This window comes from Diabrotica undecimpunctata, chromosome 7, assembly GCF_040954645.1.
Source record: "Diabrotica undecimpunctata isolate CICGRU chromosome 7, icDiaUnde3, whole genome shotgun sequence".
Taxonomy (NCBI): domain Eukaryota; kingdom Metazoa; phylum Arthropoda; class Insecta; order Coleoptera; family Chrysomelidae; genus Diabrotica; species Diabrotica undecimpunctata.
The window spans coordinates 86465238-86485973 of NC_092809.1; the positions used below are offsets into that span (position 1 = coordinate 86465238).

At 33.3% G+C, this 20736-nt stretch overlaps 2 protein-coding genes across 2 annotated transcripts; one reads left to right on the forward strand and one right to left on the reverse strand.

Moving 5' to 3' along the window:
* Nucleotides 1–9333: 9333 nt before the first annotated feature.
* Nucleotides 9334–9945, reverse strand: LOC140446520 (uncharacterized). The gene has a single exon (XM_072539077.1). It carries the CDS (start codon nucleotides 9943–9945, stop codon nucleotides 9334–9336), a length of 612 nt encoding a protein of 203 aa, XP_072395178.1.
* An 8142-nt stretch (nucleotides 9946–18087) lies between these two features.
* Nucleotides 18088–20215, forward strand: LOC140446522 (uncharacterized). Its single transcript, XM_072539078.1, has 5 exons — nucleotides 18088–18091; nucleotides 18877–19062; nucleotides 19169–19552; nucleotides 19701–19906; nucleotides 19960–20215. The coding sequence occupies exons 1-5, from the start codon at nucleotides 18088–18090 to the stop codon at nucleotides 20035–20037; spliced, it is 858 nt and encodes a 285-aa protein (XP_072395179.1). The 3' UTR covers nucleotides 20038–20215.
* The last annotated feature ends 521 nt before the right edge of the window (nucleotides 20216–20736 follow it).

The window sequence follows — 20736 nt, forward strand, 5'->3', positions numbered from 1 at the left end:
CTAAGTAATCCTAAAAATTATAAATTAATTCATTTCAAATTCAGATGTTATATAGACTGCTAGAATCTTAATACAACCCTGTAAAATTATATAAACATCAGGTTTCGCGTGTTCTGTGAATGTATTTGTTGTCCGCTACTTTTCTGTTAAATGAATTTAGTTTAATCCTGAGCAGACTACACGAACATAATGTACGGGTAAATTTTGAAAAATGTCAATCTTATATACTAAAACGCTAAGCCCTTTTCTTGTCCACCACTTTACTCAAAAACCATATTAGATAATTAAAATATTTTTTCGGAATATTATTAGTATTACTGTATACTAGTATATACTTTTCCGGTTTCACTTCCGGTTTTGAGATGACCGGAAGTTAAAATTTACTTTAAGTTTTAGACCCCACAATGTATATATGGATCGAAAGGTCTCGTCGAGACGAATCTAAATATGTACTTCCGGTTGCGATCCGACACCGGAAGTGACCCGAAACGCGCATAAAACGTCAAGATAGAGCAAATTTGACACCGGATTCGTGATCAGCATGCAAAATTAACTGCTAAATGATAACATTGTAACAAAAAACATTGTTTTCGACGAAATATTTCGTGATATTTAATACACTTTTTACTTGCATTATTATTGATGAATGTTATGTATATTCTTGGTTATATTGTTTGTATTGATCTATTAATTTTTCTCGCAAAATAAAAATTTCATTTAAAAAACTCGATGTCGAGTTGGTCCGCTAGTTTTTAACTAATTCAATTGAGTACTGTGGCTATGAGATCGATAAAACCGGTATACATAAAACGAAAGAGAAAGTGGATGCAATAGCCAATGCAAGAACACCTACAAATAAAAAGGGAGTTAGAGCTTTTGTTGGTCTGTTAAACTATTATGGACGGTTTTTAAGGAATAAAAGTCACATATTACATCCAATATATAATCTCCTTCAAGATGGTGTAACATTTAGATGGAGTAGGGACTGCCAAAAAGCAATTGAGAGGGCAAGAGATTCTCTCAGAAAGGGTACTTGCTCATTTTGACCCAACTTTACCTCTAGTATTAGCTACAGATGCTAGTCCATATGCTGTGGGGGCAGTACTTTTTCACATCTACCCTGATGGAACCGAGCGCCCTATTCAATTTGCTTCCCAGATGCTGAGTGAGGTACAACAAAAATATGCGCAAATTGACAAAGGGGCTTATGGTATAATTTATGGAGTAAAAAAATTCTACTATTATCTATTTGGCAGACCTTTTACATTACTGGTATCAACCATCAACCACTAATACAAATCTTGTCACCTTCAAAAAGTTTGCCTACACTTACAACGACAAGAATGCAACATTATGCATTATTTTTGCAAAGTTTTTAATACAAGATAAAATACAAAAATACTAAAGCACATTTAAATGCAGATTCTTTATCTAGACTACCAGCAGCCAATATTTCAAATGTAATTTATGATGTTGCGGATAAATTCGAAATTATGCAAATTGAAACCCTACCCGATACAGTAGAAGAAATGGCAAAAGCAACACAAACTGATACACATTTACATAACTTACTACAAGGACTAAAACGAGGCATAAATATTGAACCTTCACAACGATTTTATATACCCCAAATAGAATTTACGGTACAGAGTGGTTGTATCTTACGTAACGACTGTGTTATAATACCAGGGAGCCTTCGAAACAGAATATTACAGGAACTACATACTGCTCATTTTGAGGTAGTGAAGATGAAATCTCTTGCACGAAGCCACTGTTGGTGGCCAGGTATTACTAAAGACATTGAAATATTGTGCAAAAACTGTTCTGTTTGCAATGAACACAAAAATAATCCTAGTAAAGCACCAGTCCACCCATGGCAGACACCTACAGCACCATTTGAACGTGTCCATATAGATTTTGCAGGACCTTTTATGAATAAATATTTTTTAATACTTGTGGATGCATATACTAGGTGGCCTGAAGTACATATAGTAAATGATATGACAAATAAAACTGCAATAAATGTGCTAAGGAAGATCTTCACAACTTTCGGGATTCCATTTTACTTAGTATCAGATAACGCCCAAACTTTTGTTTCATATGAATTCAAAAGATTTTTGAATGAAAATGGTGTTTTACATCAATTAAGTGCACCATATCATCCTGCTACAAATGTTTTACCTACTGTGCCTTTTGCTGCAAGAAGTCATCCCAGTAGAGGAGTATATTCAATGTTAGTTAGATGCCTTCTTAATCATGTTACTGTGAAAGCCTATCTTCATAGATTTAATTTAAGTGAAACCGAATGTCCAATATCAAATCTTCAGAATTCATATCCGAAATTGGACAGTATAATTTTATCACCCAGTAGACCGAATGAATCTATTTGTTATTAAATACACACACGTAGTTAATTAGGTTACATACACATTTGGTCAATTATCAATAATATAATTTGGACATCAGTCAAAAGTGCTGACAAATTTAAACAATTTACATAAATTAAATACACATATCACGCGAGGTCCGCGAATATATTGACCCAATTAAAACTTATATAAAACTAAGATCTCTTGCCTAGAGAAGCATTCAATCAATATTCACTCAACAAACTTGATAGTATGAAAAAGACAGAAAAGATTTGATTTCACGTTCAAAGCGTCTATGTATCTATTGATACGTATTTCGACTTAAAAAGTCTCATCAGAATAGTTATTCATAGCCGTTCTTAACGTGAAAAATAATCTTCTCTGTCTTATTAGAAGTAACAATAACATAACTTCATTATGGACGCAATAGCGACATCTGATAGAAAAATCGGTAAGATAGTTTCGAAACAAATTCAGATTTATGCTTTAATCTGGAGCCTTCTAAACATTGCAAGACATGGCCAGACGATGATAAAGATATATTAAAAAGAGACATGGGGAATCTAAAATTTGCATTCCACGACATGTCTATTCATCTAGGCAGAAATCCTAACGAATTTGTTTCTCGTACTCATACAGAGTAGATCCGAATAAAATGAAAAAGACAGAAAAGATTTGATTTCACGTTCAAAGCGTCTATGTATCTATTGATACGTATTTCGACTTAAAAAGTCTCATCAGAATAGTTATTCATAGCCGTTCTTAACGTGAAAAATAATCTTCTCTGTCTTATTAGAAGTAACAATAACATGACTTCATTATGGACGCAATAGCAACATCTGATAGAAAAATCGGTAAGATAGTTTCGAAACAAATTCAGATTTCTGCTTTAATCTGGAGCCTTCTAAAAATTGCAAGACATGGCCAGACGATGATAAAGATATTAAAAAGAGACATGGGGAATCTAAAATTTGCATTCCACGACATGTCTATTCATCTAGACAGAAATCCTAACGAATTTGTTTCTCGTACTCATACAGAGTAGATCCGAATAAAATGAAAAAGACAGAAAAGATGTATTTTTAATATCTTTATCATCGTCTGGCCATGTCTTGCAATTTTTAGAAGGCTCCAGATTAAAGCAGAAATCTGAATTTGTTTCGAAACTATCTTACCGATTTTTCTATCAGATTTCGCTATTGCGTCCATAATGAAGTCATGTTATTGTTACTTCTAATAAGACAGAGAAGATTATTTTTCACGTTAAGAACGGCTATGAATAACTATTCTGATGAGACTTTTTAAGTCGAAATACGTATCAATAGATACATAGACGCCTTGAACGTGAAATCAAATCTTTTCTGTCTTTTTCATTTTATTCGGATCTACTCTGTATGAATACGAGAAACAAATTCGTTAGGATTTCTGCCTAGATGAATAGACATGTCGTGGAATGCAAATTTTAGATTCCCCATGTCTCTTTTTAATATCTTTATCATCGTCTGGCCATGTCTTGCAATTTTTAGAAGGCTCCAGATTAAAGCAGAAATCTGAATTTGTTTCGAAACTATCTTACCGATTTTTCTATCAGATGTCGCTATTGCGTCCATAATGAAGTCATGTTATTGTTACTTCTAATAAGACAGAGATTATTTATCACGTTAAGAACGGCTATGAATAACTATTCTGATGAGACTTTTTAAGTCGAAATACGTATCAATAGATACATAGACGCTTTGAACGTGAAATCAAATCTTTTCTGTCTTTTTCATTTTATTCGGATCTACTCTGTATGAGTACGAGAAACAAATTCGTTAGGATTTCTGCCTAGATGAATAGACATGTCGTGGAATGCAAATTTTAGATTCCCCATGTCTCTTTTTATTATCTTTATCATCGTCTGGTCATGTCTTGCAATTTTTAGAAGGCTCCAGATTAAAGCAGAAATCTGAATTTGTTTCGAAACTATCTTACCGATTTAAACTTGATAGTCTTCAACGATCAACTTCATCAGTCTCTACTCAAAGTAATCCCGGGTCAACACCCATAGTGTACGTCTCAACAATAAACTCTGCTACTATTATTTGGTGTTTCCATTACAACTGAACGAACATCTTCACTGAGCCACGAAGGGGAATTTGTTCATGGTCCTATCGAGAAACAGAATACTTCAAGGAAGTTTGAGAGAGCCTATACAGTCCACGCCAGCAACACCCTCAGTAGTAGAGAGAGACCACTAGACCCGGGAGAATGATAGCATTACAAGTTATGGACTTCATAAACGAATATACTCAATTTTACGAGGGAATATTAAACCTTCACTATAACCACGGACACTTCATTGATATAGTGAAACCGGGTGAAATAACCAAATTAATAGGGAAAGCAGGGCAGATACTGCCTCAAGGGGTCGAAATACGACGACAACCCATTATAGAAACAGAAGTCAGTCATGACGACAGATATATAACAGTCATCGGCTACTTCATAGTGACAGGGAAAAATAAGTACAGCATGCTCAAAGTCACGGCCATACCACTTAACGTTGAGGGGTCGGTGTTGCGCACATTTGTCGCCCCAAGGAATCTACTGGTCGTAGATTATAACACACTGCACTACTTCGAATTGACCGCGGAAGATAGAGAAAGGTGCTTACTGTTGACAAAGGCGCAGATAGCGTGCTCACCAACGGCTATAAGAAACATGGATACCCAACCAAACTGCATACTTGAAGAAATTTATGAGCGATCTAAGAATAGCACATGTCCAGTGGTAGCCAGGACAATACAGACAGCTCAATGGAGTAAGATGGGTACTCCCAACCTCTGGCTAGTTATCACGCCAGTCACGATACACATATCCATTATTTGCGATGGAAATCGGAGCGAAAGAGTACTGGAACGAGTCACATTCCTGAAACTTTCACCCAAATGTATCGCCCAAACGAAAAATATTATATTACTCCCTACTAGCAGTGGGGTGGACAGAGCAGTGACGAGTTACCTGAAGTCGCCAATCACTCCCGTGGCCCAACTGGTGGCGAGGACACCTGTTGCACGACTACGTCGTTCAGGGAATCCACAAACTCAGACTAACGAACAGGAAGTACCTGTATTAGTTAGTAATCGGCACAACAATGTACCGTCGACTTCCCAAGCCGACATCCCACTCTCCACATTTTCATCCAATTGCCCTAATTTTAATCTAGAGATAGAGTCGGACATTGATAGCTAGGGTACGGTTGGAAGATTATTGATTATTCTTAAACTATTTATAATTTATCATGTTTAAATTTTACTATGTTATGTAATACTTATATGTAAACTTTGAGTATTGACACTTGGGCCAGATTGCCCGATTCTGCAGTATGTCCAATATCAAATCTTCAGAATTCATATCCGAAATTGGACAATATAATTTTATCACCCAGTAGACCGAATGAATCTATTTGTTATTAAATACACACACGTAGTTAATTAGGTTACATACACATTTGGTCAATTATCAATAATATAATTTGGACATCAGTCAAAAGTGCTGACAAAGTTAAACAATTTACATAAATTAAATACACATATCACGCGAGGTCCGCGAATATATTGACCCAATTAAAACTTATATAAAACTAAGATCTCTTGCCTAGAGAAGCATTCAATCAATATTCACTCAACAAACTTGATAGTCTTCAACGATCAACTTCATCAGTCTCTACTCAAAGTAATCCCGGGTCAACACCCATAGTGTACGTCTCAACAATAAACTCTGCTACTATTATTTGGTGTTTCCATTACAACTGAACGAACATCTTCACTGAGCCAACGAAGGGGAATTTGTTCACCGAACTTTGTGATTGTAATGGTAACCCTGACGATATCAATCATTGGATGTTCGGGTGCATATATAATGATGCTGCTATTAACTATCTATTGGAAAATCTGATAAAAGAACAAATACCTCTTCCTCAGTGTCAATCTTCCATTTTATATATCTCTCGTCATAATATTAGGTTTAACCAAATTTTTTGGGAATATTTAAAAAGGACTAAAAGAAAAATTTAGGATGGAATGTGTAATGTGAATGCATAAATCTAGCTTTGTTCCCTCTGTCTATCCTTATGTTATATAGTTACCTCCTAGCCGTTGCCTGTCTTGTGTTGTAATAAAATCGCTATGAAAGGCACCTTAGCGTGAAAAGTATCCCTACATTATGTAATCCCTTGTTAGTTCTAAATATTCACTTTAAGTTGGTTAGGGCATTGAATGAAACGAATGCATGTATGGTTTTTTATCAATCTACTGATTCTTGTGATACTGACGTTTACATTATATTTTTAATCTACCTCTATGCGAAGTACTATTTTGTTAACAAATGCAATAGGTCAATACATCATTAACAAATTCAAGTAGTCAAATAGATTATCGTGGCTGAATGGATCAAGTTATCCAAAGCCATTAATTAAATAAAAAAAAATCCTGCTACAAACGGTTTAGCAGAGAGATAAGTACAAACTGTCAAGCAATCTCTGCGTAACCTGAATTTTAGTACAGGTGATAAAGAGCTAAAGTTAGATAAATTTCTATTTCAATATAGAATTACACCTAATACTACTATAGGTTTAAGTCCTTCAACCCTTATGTTTGGTAGAGTGCTACGCTCAAGGTTAGATACTTTTAAACCAAAAGTTGTTTGTGACAAAGCTCAAGATGATAGTTACAGGGTTTTAAATGAGGGGGAAAGAGTGGAAGCTAGAGATTATATACATACAAACAAATGGAGATTTGGACGGGTAGTAGAAAAACTGGGAAAGCTGCACTATTTAATCAAATTAGATGATGGCCAGTATTGGAAACGACACATTGACCAGTTAAAAGCTATAGGGGAAAATACACCATTACAGTCTAAAAATATTGTTATGCCTTATGTGCCCACAGTTATAAATAAATATATCGAGAAACAAACAGCTGCTTGTGAGTCAACTTCAAATGGTGATAATACCAATATACCTGAGGTACAATCAGAACATGAACATCAGTATCATTTCCTCGCCTTGCTCAGATGTTCCTTTGCGCCGTTCCAAAAGAACAATAGTAGCACCAAAAAGGTTAGATTTATAATGGTATTGTAGTATTACATTTTAGGGGGGGGGGAGGGAGAGTGTTATATCTTCTATAACATTACAAACTGCTGTTCCGGCCTACACCTACGGAACACACCAAATGTCATAAAAGGACATACTGTCATTTTCTGCGGGGGAGTTAAGTTAACCATAGATAAAGAATATATAGTTAACCTATTAAACCTATATTCATTGTACTACATTATTTATCAAAATAATATAAGATGTAATTTAGAAATTACGAGTACATTCATTTCAATCCTGAAAAGATCAACCAAGATAGTCAAGGTATCTACAAAGTGTGTACGGACACAACAGTTAGCTTGTCACCTTCTACGTAAAATATATCTGAAAATTCCGTACAAATGTTTAGAATGTGTTCCTTTTCTTCTGAGTTTAAGTGGTCAATTCTCAGTTGTTCTTTAATTATTTGTTCTCTGTCTATAATTGGATGTTCGCAGTGATTTTCGTCGTAGGTGAAGATTGTCTCCAAGTTTTCTATAGGTTCGATGAAAATATTCGAAAATTTCGATTATTTTTGGCATTGCATTAGCATTAATGACGGAAGTTAAAAAGTCTCCATTTTCGTCTACATGGACTAATGCGTGAGGAATTCGAACTTTTTCGATTTCTTGGGATGACAGTATTGCGTTTGTATTGGATAGGTTGCATTTTAATTTGAATATTTGTTCCGTTCGGCTATCAATTGAAATTTGGTTTATTTTTTCTTTTATTCGTTTTTTCTCTGATCTTGGGATGTGTTTTTGTTGATCATGAGTGTTTTCGTGAAGTGAACTGCTATTTTGTTCGAGCTTTAATGTTTGTGTTTGATTTCAGATATGTTTGAAAATTATTTGACGGTACTATTTTTGTAGGAAATGTCACCGGAGTATTTTCTGTGAGTTTATGCGTCTCTTGTCCAACTTTATGCAGGGTAAGAGTTTTAAAGTTTGTATGAAGTTGTCTGGACTTAAGGTCTATTATGCATTCGTAATGGTCTAGGAAATCTAGGCCTATTATGCCGTCAAAGTCAATGTCTAGATTAAAAATGAAAACTTTGTGAGGGTTGTCATCGATAAAGGGAATAAGGACAGATTCTGTAATTAAGAGTTTTTTGTCGGTTATGCCTTGAATGGTAACATTTTCTGGGGATCGGTTATGATAAATTCGTGCAGTATTCTCTTTGAAAACTGTAATTCCTGCACCGGTGTCAATTATAAGTTTAAAAGTATTCGTAGCGTCAAAAAATTTCTGTTCGGGGAAATTCACATTTGGATCGAAATTGTCCAAATTGAGGGCTTGGATTTGTTGTTGTACGTTCATAATATCGGTTGAAAGATTCGTATGTACTGGAGGATGGTTCTGATTGGGTAGCGAAAGAAAATCCTGATTATAATCAGATGTATCATTGGTATAATCGTAAAAATAGTCAGTTTGAAGATCATTTTTTGTATAATAATCTTCATAAGATTCTACGAGATCGTCAGGGTATTCATTAAAGATATGGGCTCTTCGCTGAAAATTTTAGAAGTTTGGATTTTTCTGAATAACAGAGGAGCGATTCTACGGTTGATTTTGAGAAGGGAAGTTCGATCTCTGTGGGTTTAAATTTTGTTGATTGGAAGAGTATTGATTTTGATTACTTGGTTAATTTTATGGTCTACCATTATATTGATTGGAAGGGTATTGATTTTGGTAGTTTTGTGGTCTACCGTTATATTGATTTTGGTAAGAAGGAAATCGTGATGAGCAACATTCGCTACTTAAATGGCGAATACGACCACAACTTGTGCATTTAGAAAAACTAGATGAGGTTCTTCTCATTGGTTGGGAAGGATTTGGATAATTTTAGCTATCTTTATTTGATTTTTGTGATTCGAAATACGATAACTGAAGTTCACGTCGGATACGGTTACTGGCTTCAATAAGATCTTTAGGGTTAGTAGCCCTAATTATTTGTCCTAAGCGGGGTTCTAGTCCAGTTAAAAGAGTATTCAAAACCATAGAGTCAATTAACGTGCATTGGGCGGTCTTTTGGTCTTGTGTTAGGCCTGATTTTTGGATTGAGGCATGCATGTTTGCATTTAGAACTTTTAATCTGTTGAAAAAGGTTAAGGGTGATTTATTTGATAACTGTCGAAGTCGTTGTAGGTCATAAATTAAAGAAGTGAGATCTCTACTATCTCCGGAATGAAGGTTTAATAGGTTTTTGATGTCTGTATATGAAGTTGGTTTTCTAGAGTTTATTATTTGAGTTGCTTTATCTCTTAGTTTATTTTTAATGGGAATCGTTAATAAGATACGTTGGTCTCCCGAAGACATTTTAATCGCGCAATCACATGCGTCTAAGAATGTGGGAAGAAAGATTGGGTCTCCTTCAAACTCAGGAATTATGGAAAATATTTCTGAAAGTTTGTAGGGTTCAATTTCAACTTGGGTTTGTGAACGTGTTTCAGGCATTTTGATAATAATATGTCAGTGGAAGTATAAAAACAAAATATACGAAAAGTAAATATGGTATAATAAAATAAAGTGTAGTAAAATCAAGTAAAATGTGGTAAAATAAAGTAAAATATAGTAAAATATCGGTGAAAATATAATACGAAATCAATGAAATGCGTAAATAAAGATGATAAAATAATAAAAGTATGTAATAAAAAAAATATTTCCTAATATATATATATATTCAATAACTTACATTAACAGAAACATCGAGGACGTCTTGTTTTCTAACAGGATCTGCTACCAAGGGCTCCACCAGGTGTTCCTTCCGTAGTATCCAGTTGAATGAGGACGGCTCTAGGTTCTATTCCATTGAGTGATAGGGATCCGCCGTTGCTAGTGAGTTTCCTTGTTCTAACAACGTTAACAGAATCCTAGTGACTGCGCCAAATGTTAAATCACTAACTTCTTGATTGACTTTTTAAAAAAATTTATTTCACAATTAAAAGTCACACTTTGTTCTACGATAAAATGAAGCAAATAAAAATATAATACAAATATGTTACTAGCAAGAAACTTAAATGACGAGTGAACGAATTGGTCAGAGTGTGATGTCCGTGCATGGTCAGCTATCTCTATGGGAACGCTTGATGAAATAGGAACTGATATTGCGAAAACAAAGTGTCGGTAACCCTTGAGTGGTTCAAGGTGACTAGTTTCACATATAACATATATATATATATATATATATATATATATATATATATATATATATATATATATATATATATATTATTGTGATTTTTAAAGTCTTGGTGCGCCAAGCAATAATTAGCTAATTAATTTTTTTTTTGATTATTAAAATTATTTAAATGATATGATTATGACTCTATCACAATTTTTAATTCTTTTATCTCAGGGTTAAATTCGTGCTTCAATATCTATGCTATTACATGTGAAAGGTAAGGTCCAGAGAATACCGGAATAATAAAAAACACATATGATCTAACACTATATATTGAAATAAAAATAATGAAATAATTCACACTCAAAAGTTTTCAATAAACAAATCTCATATAAGGATTCTCAAAATTTTGTTCTCCGTACGTGAACAATCAAAATTTATGGTACAAACAATATTAATTGAAAACTCAAAATCCCAAACTATTCTAACTCTCCTAATCAAAACATTTATATCCTTTCTCAATTACGTGTAAAATTTTGTTATCAATAAAAAAAAAATTGCAGAAACAAAAATATCTCTCTCTGATGATGAGTGGTCCAAATCCTTGTTCCTTGTAGACTATATTATCTCCTCTCAACCGCTCCCTATGTAAACAGCAATCTTACACAGATTGTTGCAAGTATATCGTCCTTAATGATCTCCTTCAAAAGCACAAATCATTCAAATTATGATAGCCTTTCTCCTCTCGATAAACTGAATCTCTCGTTGGCCCGAGTGAAAAATGACTCTTGGAATATCTTCTCTTTACGATAAACTGAATCTCTCGTTGGCCTGAACAGTGACTCTTGGAATATAAGTAGAGAAATATGACTTACAATATTTTGCTGCTTCAGCTTCTGTCAGATACACTAACTCCACAAAAACTCACTAACATTCCACTACTGCTTGCTACATTTCAGGAACCGCCAGAGAACAACCACCGTTCCTCTCCCAGACTTGGAAACCAACTGATTATATCTTTTCTCTCTCCCCAATCTCGCTAAACTCCCTCCTACATACTTATCCCACCTTTTTCAATCTCCGCCAATCAAAACTCGTCACAATTCCCCCATTTTTTCATTTCGATAACAAACAAATTTTTACCTATAATTATAAATTTCCTAAAACTTATTTACAAATAATATTTTTCTATAAATCTTAAAAACTAACAAAAACCTCTTTCTATAATCCCTTCTATTGTCTTTAATCACTGCATTAATGGATTTTGAAAAACCCCGTTCAATTCTTTGGCTTTCACTTAAAATTATGCGGGTCACTCAAGTATAACAAAGAAATAATTTATGCAAAGCTTACTTTTTGTTTGGTACAGGTAATTCAAGAAATTAATAACTCTCCTTCTTCGAAATGTTTGTTGGATATTATCCTACTTATCTGAATTATTTTAATGTTATTGAATTTTGAAATATTTTTAAACAAACCAATATTTTTCTCGATTTTACATATCATAACAATATATATATATATATATATATATATATATATATATATATATATATATATATATATATATATATACTGTGAAGTATTCAACTAGTGAATTCAGAGGTTTAATCGGTCATTCAGGTTGGTAAATAAAAAAAGAAGTCAACTACTTCATAAGTTTATCGAAGACGTTTCGCTTTATATTTCTAAAGCTTCATCAGGGTCCTGATTCTATTTCATTTCGATGTCGAAATTTAAAAGCGACTACGCCATGACAGTCGCAATCGCTAGCGATTCTCATTCATTTCGATTGTAGTTAAAACTGGGGATATTTACTTTATCATTTTGACACTGCTGAAAATTTGGGTTGGCCCTGTTGTTTATTGGCTGCACGCTGCACTACGCTTGTTAAATGTTTGTTTTGTTTACGTTACGTGAACGTCTTTTTTTTTCTTGTTTGAGTTGTTAAATCATAAATAGTGGTGATTCTCAATTATATTTTGAATTGAAAGAAAAGATGGCAAGAAAAAAAGGCGATGTGGGAGATCCTTAAGTTATAACCACTAAGATTTGACTTAGTGGTTATATTCTAATATATTTTTAAATTTACTGCAGCTTAGTAATACTAACTCATAAACATTTTGGGTATCCTAGAGGCATAAACACCTTCTTCCAAATATGGTTCTAATACCCTTAATAAATAATTTGCAGCTTGTTTATTAAGCCGGAATTGCTGCCTAAATTGAGCATCACTTAGTGAAAAAGAATTTTGAGTATGCCGTAACATTCTTCTTATCCTCCGTTGTGAGCGTCGGATATCTATCCTCTCTAATTCCTCCAAAACTAGCAAATGTCCGTAAAACACAGCCATATTTATACTTTTTGTCTCAGTTTTCCTTGCAAGGATCAAAACACAACACCGCCTACCTAAACTGAACCTAAGTTCACTTCTCCGTTCTCCCAGTCCAGCCAGTCATGTCAGATTAATTTCGACTCGAAATGAAATTTCAACCACTTTCTTGAAGTTGAAATTAATTTCGATAAATCGAAAATTAGTGACGTCGTTTGGTTAGTTCAGCTGAAATCCACAAGGTTCGCAAAGTCGCATTTCGACGTCGCCATATTAAATTCGACATGTTTTGAGTCGAAATCTCAATTAGAATCAGGGCCCAGTTCTCTAAAATATAACAGATGACAGAGGTTATAAGAAATACAGATGTTTATAGTTTATAACTTACAACTCAATATGTAGTATATTATCGATGTTATTATATCTACTGTAACCTTTTCTCATTATTTAAAACTAACTCAACAAAAAAAAAACAAAACAGAAAATACACAAACTCTGCAGAAAATAATGTTCATATTCGTAGAAACGAAGATTTAAAAATTTTTAAACGAACATTTGGCTTCATTTAGATGGTTCTCCACTGAAGGTCCCTTAAACTAGCGGGGACACATGAGCGGAATCCAATTTAACCTACGTAATATTTTTTCACCAATTTTTCACTAATTTATTACCACCCTAATAATTTTTCACCACCAAACCAACCTTAAGGGGAGCGATTCTGCTGGCTTAAGGTTCAAGCTAGCAGAATTCAAAAAAAAAACTTTATGTTGATGGCATATTTTTTCACAAATTTTTCACTAATTTATTACCACCCTAATAATTTTTCACCACCAAACCACCCTTAATGGGAGCGATTCTGCTGGCTTAAGGTTTAAGCTAGCAGAATTCAGAAAAAAAACTTTTTGTTGATGGCATATTTTTTCACTAATTTTTCACTAATTTATTACCACCCTAATAATTTTTCACCACCAAACCACCCTTAATGGGAGCGGTTCTTCTGGCTGAAGGTTTAAGCTAGCAGAATTCAAAAAAATAACTTTTTGTTGATGGCATATTTTTTCACCAATTTTTCACTAATTTATTACCACCCTAATATTTTTTCACCATCAAACCACCCTTAAGGGGAGCGATTCTGCTGGCTTACGGTTCAAGCTAGCAGAATTAAAAAAAATATTTATGATATACCACAGTGTTCTGCTAGGTTTTTACGAATTTATTACGACTTTAGTAATTTTTCTCCCCTTATTACCCCTTTAACAAAAATTAAATAAATTTGCGAGTGTGTGTGTGTGAGAAACACTTCTGTTGTAATAACTAGTATATTTAATTAAAAATTACTACTTACCTATTACTTATTAATTACTTACTAAAAGTACTACAAATTTCACTGAAGATGGACTGATACGTCCGAAAACGTTTTGAACTTAATCCTTTAGGATTTTTAAAATTTAATTAAATATACCAATCACAACAGTGTTTTCCTTCAATGTTCGAGTTTTTTAACTATATGATATACAGCCAACTCATGGGAATGATCCCTTTTTAAGTTGTAAAATTTTGTTAAAAAATAGGCAATGTACAAAACAACAATATTGCAATGTTTAGCATATAAAAAAGTTGGTGAAGTTGGTGTTTGTGTAAATTCTAGCATTTAAAGATGTAAACTACTTTCCTTATTTGAATTTCTAGTATTTATGGGAATTATCTTCCACACTGACACATACGGATTTCAAGATTGGAGGGTTATTGGAAAACAGATCCACTATTCAACTTAAAATCTTTTTTGCAGAACTTCGGAAGAGATCTTTTTCTTATAATTTTAAGGTGCTTAATGTTCATCCATAATCCAATGGTACCGAATGTTATTCCTGAAGATCGGTTTTATAGAATAAGAACAGTTATAGACTTTTTAATAATAAAATGACTGCTCTGCGTTATCCAGTAAAAGAATTATCGCTAGATGAATCGATGGTACCGTGGAAAGTTAGACTTAGTTTTAAACAATATACTAAACAAAAGACATAAAAGACGATATCAAGGTTAGAATTAATTCGTAAATTAATTTATAAAAAAGCAAAGAAAGACGGAATATCGCACGCGAACATTTACCTATAAATAATTGCTAATAAATCAGACAAACGCGAAACGAAAACGAAAAGATGCAGAGTATGTTCTATCCTAAAAATAAGAAAAAACCCAATTTGAGTGTGTGGATTGTGCCGAGAAACCAGATCTCTCCGTGGGCGATTCTTTCAAATATTTCCATAAACAAAATAAATAAGTTAATATTTTTTTGTAATAACCTTTAATTTTTACCTATACTCAACTAACAATGAATGAAAAATCGACGAAGAATTAAAATACAAATATCTTTAAATTTTTAAAATGCTGCTGATAATAATTTATTTTACCACGCAAATAATCTATATCAGCTGTTCTGACCAACCGGTAATTTCGGTCTCATTTGAATATACCTACTTAAAATATTTATATCCTAAAATGTTTTCCATTATAAATTCTTTATGTTATACACTTAATCTTAAAATTATGTTTTGACCAATCGTTAATACTCTTCTTATTTAAATAATATTAAAATATTAAATACCTAAATTATTTTTCAAATTTTCATCTACCTAATGAATACAAATCTTTTAACAATAGGTGCGTACGGTCCCGACAACCCTCCTTTACAATCAGATAAATAATGTAATAGACGTAATAAAATTATTTCAATTTGAATATTTCTTACCTGGTAATTTATTCTGTGAAATATAAAAATTCCATTGTATTTACTAAAACTCAACTTGATTTCAGTTATTTTATATTCATAAAAGGGACTAACGATTCGATTTCGCTTAGCCATGTAATACGACTCGAATCAGAGTCAATTTTTTAAAACAGGTAAAATTTATAGTTTTTGGAATGTGTAAGTGTTTTCATATTTTTAATATTTAAACATTGAAAAAATAAATATTAGTTAGTATAGAATAACATTTGAAAATGTTTTTCAATTAGGGTAGTTCAGAAAAACATGACTAGGCTGGTAAAAATATAGTAAAATTCTAGCAGAGCACTCTTGTGTTTTCAAAAAGATATTTTATTCACCTAGCGTCAATGTGTATCTTGTTGAATGTTTCCCATTAACTGAGGCTTAGGGGGTCAAAAATTATAAGGGTGGATCAAATTTAGTAAAAACCAGGCAAGCAATTTATATTTTCAGTTACAAGTAGAATACAGTAAAATTATAAAAATAGATTTTTTATCACCTTCAATTTTAACGTAGTAGAATTATTGACTCCTCATAGAGGGTAGTTGAAGGGTGAAAAATTACTAGGATGGTAATATATTAGTACAAATCTAGCATAATACTGTAGTATCTCATATTTCCGAAAAGATTTGCTTTGCATTCAACCAGCGTAAATGTGTAGATGGTGGAATTGGTGAAGTTGGTTAACATTTAGTAAAAACTAACCAGAGAGTTTCACCGCAAGCCAACAGAATGGCTCCCCTTAAGGGTGGTATAATGGTGAAACAATATTAGGGCGGTAATAAATTAGTGAAAAATGGGTGAAAAAATATGCCATCAACAAAAAGTTTTTTTTTAATTCTGCCATCTTGAACCTTCAGCCAGAAGAACCGCTCCCATTAAGGGTGGTTTGGTGGTGAAAAGGTGGTGAAAAATTATTAGGGTGGTAATAAATTAGTGAAAAATGGGTGAAAAAATATGTCATCAACAAAAAGTTTTTTTTTTTGAATTCTGCTAGCTTGAACCTTAAGCCAGCAGAATCGCTCCCATTAAGGGGGGTTTGGTGGTGAAAAATTATTAGGGTGGTAATAAATTAGTGAAAAATTGGTGAAAAAATATGCCATCAACAAAAAGTTTTTTTTTTTAATTCTGCTAGCTTGAACCTTAAGCCAGCAGAATCGCTCCCCTTAAGGTTGGTTTGGTGGTGAAAAATTATTAGGGTGGTAATAAATTAGTGAAAAATGGGTGAAAAAATATGTCATCAACAAAAAGATTTTTTTGAATTCTGCTAGCTTGAACCTTAAGCCAGCAGAATCGCTCCCATTAAGGGTGGTTTGGTGGTGAAAAATTATTAGGGTGGTAATAAATTAGTGAAAAATGGGTGAAAAAATATGCCATCAACAAAAAGATTCTTTTTTGAATTCTGCTAGCTTGAATCTTAAGCCAGCAGAATCGCTCCCCTTAAGGTTGGTTTGGTGGTGAAAAATTATTAGGGTGGTAATAAATTAGTGAAAAATGGGTGAAAAAATATTACGTAGGTTAAATTGGATTCCGCTCATGTGTCCCCGCTAGCTTAAGGGTCCTCTCCACTGAAGGCAAACAAAGCTCTGATTTATTGCAATCTATGCAAACAACGTGACGCGATACCGAAAATTTTTTAAGGGCCATATGTCACCAAATTCCAAGGTTTGAGACAATTATGAACTTCTACAGGGGTCATTGCATTATTAGTTGGACGGGTGGATTTGTATGGCGGAAATATTTGATATATTATTTTTAATTTATGTTTTAATGAAACTTGGAAATAGGGGATGATTGTGTTATTATTTTGAATGGGAAATAAGCCACATTTTAACTGAAGAATAGGTGTTATTTATTTCGTAAGATGAGAGAGTCTTAAACCTGGCTCAAATTGTCGATGTCGTTTCTTTTGTTTATTGCCGATGAGTTCTTGAGGATCTCACACATTTTAATAAAGGAGCGTTTCTGATGGTTATTTTGTTTCGCCAGTATTTTGGTATTTGTGAAGTCAATGTGATGTTTGGTGAAATGGCGTGTTGTGCAAGGGCACAAGAGGGTTTGGAAAGTCTAATGTCGCTTTTGTGTGAAGTTATACGCCCTAGAAGAGACCGACTGGTCTGGCCAATGTAGCAGGAGTTGCATTCTGAACAGGGTATCTGATAGACGACATTAGTGTGCTCTAACGAGCTTAGTGGAGCTTTAGACTTGGAGACTAACTTTCCAATGGTTTTCGTATTTTTTAGGGATATTTTGACTGGTAAGTTTTTGAATAGTTTAGTAAGCTTGTTCGTAATTTGTGGAAAATAGGGAAGAGAAGCATATTTTGTGGCTGGTTTTGGGGTTAACGGGGAAATGTTCGTCTGTATGCTATTGGATATGGGTTAGTACCCAGCAAACAGACTTGAGCCCAGTTACGTGATGATTACGTTAAATTTACGGCGAATTTCAACGAATACGTAACTCGGTGATTTAAGACGAAAAAAAAACGTATTTCAGTGCCAAATCATTCACCTATATATTACTGCTTCTTTTATACATGTTTGACATTAGAATAAATATAAAATCTTAATGCAAAATATAGTACATGTTTTTTATAATAGTTGTGAATGTCGGTTACATTGCAAAGCTACGTTTATTTCACGTAAAAATCACGAAAGCGAAATAACTTCCTTCAGTTAAATTTTGAGGAATATTTTGGAAAACAAAACTTTAGAACCGTGTTGGTTAGATACGTATTGCTTGAATTTTCCTCACTGTGTTTTATGGACGTCGAAAAATTAGGTGTATTTCACGTAAAAGTAACGTAAATAATACCAATATTAACAAAAAGTTTTTGATCTCGCTTTTAAAAACATTTAGCCTACCTATTTCAATCCTACTACTACTTAGAAGCTATTTTTTTTATTTAAAAATATGACAGGACCTAATATAATTTATGTTGAGCCTTTGTTGAGTCTAATTTTCAAATCGCGCGCGGTGATGACGTACTTCCAAGCCTTCCCTCCTAGTCCTAACGAAGAAGAATGATTATAACAGAGACAACAGATGACTTGTCTCTGATTATAACCTCTAAAATCAGCTTTTCTCAAAACGTGAAACGAAATTTTCCCTCGTTTTATTTTAGGCTTATATATGTACATAGTTATATGTCTTTCGTATTAATAGAGTTTGATGAGAAAGAGGGAGGTTCTGTTGCTGTGGTGCACCAGAACTGGCTCACTCCAAGAAAAAAGGAAGTATACTGGCCTCCTTATAAAACTCAAGCGCTTTACGATAAAGCAGTAAAGAAAGGGGATAGTTGCACAGAAGATTGGCAGTTATTTACGGTGAAACGTATTTTTAGATACTATGGTATGTATACAAGTATAATTATTTTGAAAAAAAAAAAAAAATAAAAACCTTGTTTCAAATTAATTTATCTGTTGGGATCTGCTAATTTTTATAAAATATTCTGAAGATAGCTTTGAAGAAGCTCAGGTCAAGGCAAAAGTAGCTGAAGTTACATCAGATCTACAGTCAGAAGTCGATGAGGTAAATTCAGAGAAGAAAAGACAGAGAATCAAACCACGTTCATTTATAGTGACACTGAATCTGAAGAGGATTCATTACCACGACCACCGAAAATTTGTAAAGGTAAATAGTTACATATTGTTTATGGTTATAAGTTATAAAGGCTTTATGTTTTCAGCTGTTCAGGATACCTCTTCACACACCCCAAGAAGCTCCACAAGTTCGTGTATTAGTTATGGTACATTGTGTAATACAGGAACGTCTTGTGATACCCCAGTCACTTCAGTAAATGTTGAAAGAAACCTTGAAAGCAATGCAGAGTCTCAAAGTAGTAAGTAGATGTTAATTAGGTACTATTTGCAGTATATAACCTTGTATTTGCTGAAGTGTTTATGGAACTTTAGTCCACTTCGGTAGTTCAGGGTTAATTGTTGAAGATGGCCATTTATTGATTGCTCAATATATCTATCTTTTTACAGGTTTTCAGACTAAGCTGGTGTCACATTTAGCGCTGATAATTGAACAAAATAAGGAAATCTTGTCTCTTTTGAAAAATAGACCACTGATTGAACAGTCTTCCGTTTTAAAGCCCAATGTTCCTGTAATTTTACCAATTTACACTTTTGAAGACTTACAAATTTTGGAAAATTTTCTATCTGAAAATGAAGCCAATTGTATATCCTTGGTAAAACTTTTATAATGTCAACTGTTATATTTATTAAACTATTTTATTTTTAGAGCAAGTATCTGGGCACATTAGATAAAAATAGTGTAGTATCTGCTACCAATTCAGCATTAAGATGGCTTATAAAGTAGTAAAGTATCAGTTGTTTGGCTTATAAAGTAGCTAAAAATATGAGCTTTTTGGGATCAAGGAATAATAAAAAGGCCTTTAACAACAATATACTTAAAAAAGTGATCGTTGGTAAGGGTGACTAAATAAATGTATGTGATTACATATATTTCATGTAATAATTTTTACAGATTCTGTAAAACTAGCCATACCAGGTTCAACTACCAGAAGTATAGAAGACTGTATGAAAACTTGAACTGATGATGCCATATAAAGCTGTTGTAGGCAAAAGACAATTTTATAGGAGGCTAAAGAAACGTAGGGAAATAATTTGTAAGGACTTAAATAGTGAAAAACTGCTAACTAAGGTAAACTATGAAAATGCTAATGTAAAAAATGATACTGATAATTTAAATACAGATGTAAGTGTTGGCTGTGAAACCAGTCATAATTCTTTAGGCACTCCTAATATTTTAAATTCAAATGATTGTTTGCTAAATGAAACTCTTCAATTAAATACTCTAGTTCCATGTAAACATGACACGACTGTATTTGAATTTGTACCAGAAAATTCCCAATATTCTAATAAATTAGGAATATGCCAGGAATTAAGAAATTGGGTAATAAGGTCAGGCAGTCTACCACATAATAGTGTTACATACTTACTGCATGTTTTGTCAAAGTATCATCCTGAACTACCTCTAGATTGTCGAACCTTACTC